The 2403-nt window shown below is 35.7% G+C and overlaps 1 protein-coding gene across 1 annotated transcript; it reads right to left on the bottom strand.

The window, feature by feature from the left end:
- Window positions 1–1205: 1205 nt before the first annotated feature.
- LOC130874378 (vomeronasal type-1 receptor 90-like) lies at window positions 1206–2144 on the bottom strand. Its single transcript, XM_057769647.1, has one exon. The coding sequence runs from the start codon at window positions 2142–2144 to the stop codon at window positions 1206–1208; it is 939 nt and encodes a 312-aa protein (XP_057625630.1).
- Window positions 2145–2403: the final 259 nt, after the last annotated feature.

Genomic DNA, 2403 nt, shown 5'->3' with positions numbered 1-2403 from the left:
GAGAAACTAAGAGGACCAGGGGAACAAGAAGCCTTTATCAGAATATTGTATGAAAAAAAATCATTTTTCTATAAAATTTCAATGATGGGGTATGGTGGTGAACACTTCTAATGCCAGATCTGGGGAGACAGAGACAGGAGAATAATTGGAGCTACCATCTTGGTCTATTTGGTAAGCTCCAGGTTACAGTGAGAGATGCTCTCTCAAAATAAAAAGTGAATGGCACAGAAAGAACAAAAGGCAAGGTTTTCTACTGACTTCCACTGCAATGCACACACATTCTTCATATGAGCACACACACATGTATAAACACATTAACAAAAAACACTGCACACAATGTACATTTATATAACAATTTTTAGTTACCAATAATATTTCAGAAACTGAAAGAAATGAACTGCAAATACACAGGTAAATAAAATTTTCATATAGAACCCATTAATTAACCTTAATTAAAAATGTAAAATTCAGTTTACATTATTTTGTGCTACAGAGAAACTATACTTAGGATAGAGAGTTAAAGCTACTATAAGATATTTAAACTATTCTTGATGGCTGAGAGTAGATTAAAATCCCTTCAAAAGAAAAGCTTAAAATGTCAATATCAGCAAGGAACTTCCTTTGAGCAACCTCAGCATCAAAGGAACATTAATGATATAAAGTAAAAAGGGCCGAGAGGTGGTGGCACATGCCTTTAATCCCAGCACTCAGGAGGCAGAGGCAGGCGGATCTCTGTGAGTTCAAGGCCAGCCTGGTCTAGAAGAGCTAGTTCCAGGACAGGAACCAAAAAGCTACGGAGAAACTCTGTTTCGAAAAAAAAAAAAGTAAAAAGGAAGATAAGAGAATTCCTGTGGGAACTTATGGTGTACAATGAAATTACAGAACTCTATATTACCTGGCAACAGAAATGTAATAAGACTGTACATATGTAATACCACTAATTTTATTTAAAATATGAAGAATCTTGAATTGTTCTTGAACTATTAAAAAGTTAAGAAGAATATTTATTTAAGAAAAAAATTGAAGCTGAATCATAATGATGCTTACAACCATCTGTAAGTCCAGTTGAAGTGGGTGGTGGCAATGACCTCTTCTGACCTCTGTGAGTATCAAGAATTCACACATACACACATGTTGATGCAATACTCATTAAAACAAATAAATTAATTAAATCATTGTATTAAAAAGGATAAAAATAACCCTTTTTAAAAAATCTGGTGACACTTTGACCTCAAGCTTTTCAGCATATTAATTATTCTATTATCAGAACTGATTTGTACCAAAGGAGTAATTGTGGGATAGACATTCATCACAAACTTCTGAACACTCAGGATGACTGGGTCATACATCCACAATAAAACTGCGGTGGATGAGATGATGAAGTCCACCCAGTACATGACCACAAAGAAAATCACCAGCATCAAGATGGTCTGGGTGGCCCTTTTCTCAGGGGATGCACTTGGGTGGCTGAGGCTGTGAAGATACTTGCATTGCCTCTGATGTCTGAACAAGATAATCACCATATATGCACTTGTGGTCAACATAACTCCTACAAGAAATACATCTCTGGAGGTAGTCACTGTTAAAATCAGTGCCCTGATGATGTAGTTCATGGGGAAGAGTGAACAGAATTTAGTGACCTTCATCTGGTTGGTCACACTCACATTTATAAAAGCACCAGCATAGAAGATGTGGTTGCTAATTAATGACAAGTTGAAAGACCAAATAAAGAAGAAAACACAAATCATGTATTTTTTTAGTTTATATTTAAATTTTGCCAACAAAGAGGTACTGGGACTGATAGTGACAGCTTGGAACACACTCAGGAGGCAGGTGATGCTGATAGAGAGGCTTCTCATCACTCTGTTTATGTAAAAAGTTGTCTTACATTTGAAGTCATTCTCAATGTTCAGTGATTCAAATATGTCTCTAAGCCAAATATCACTTCCACTGAGGACCAGCACTATGTGGATGAAGGCAAGTTGACAGGAGATCATGTCCGTCGGCTTAGGTCTGTGACCTAGGATTATGAAAGTGTAGAAAAAAAGGAGAAACATATTGGCCAGAACTCCAAGTCCAGTTTGGAAATTAAGGACATTCTTTAATGATGACATACGTGGAAAGTATAGTAATATTATCATCATATTAAAAGCATATTTCATATACCTGAAAAATAATAGAGTATATATCAGACTTGTGATTTTCTGGTCAGTATGTCTGAATCATCATTCAATTTTACCTACTTATTCTTGATTAACCTGTATCTTTAACTTTAAATGTTCCAGACTAGATACCATCACACACATTTCTATATACTTCTCCATGTATCTACCTGTGTATGTGGCATTCTTGATAAAGGCATGCATAGCCACATACTATACAGAATGTACATTCTCTGGACCT

The sequence above is a fragment of the Chionomys nivalis genome, chromosome 1 (genome assembly GCF_950005125.1).
Source record: "Chionomys nivalis chromosome 1, mChiNiv1.1, whole genome shotgun sequence".
Taxonomy (NCBI): Eukaryota; Metazoa; Chordata; class Mammalia; order Rodentia; family Cricetidae; genus Chionomys; species Chionomys nivalis.
The sequence above is the reverse complement of the archived record's forward strand: the minus strand, read 5'-3'. Positions and strand labels throughout refer to the sequence as shown.

Bases quoted from the DNA above. Each gene is read 5' to 3' on its own strand.
- LOC130874378 (XM_057769647.1), bottom strand. From the start codon at position 2,144: ATGATGATAATATTACTATACTTTCCACGTATGTCATCATTAAAGAAT.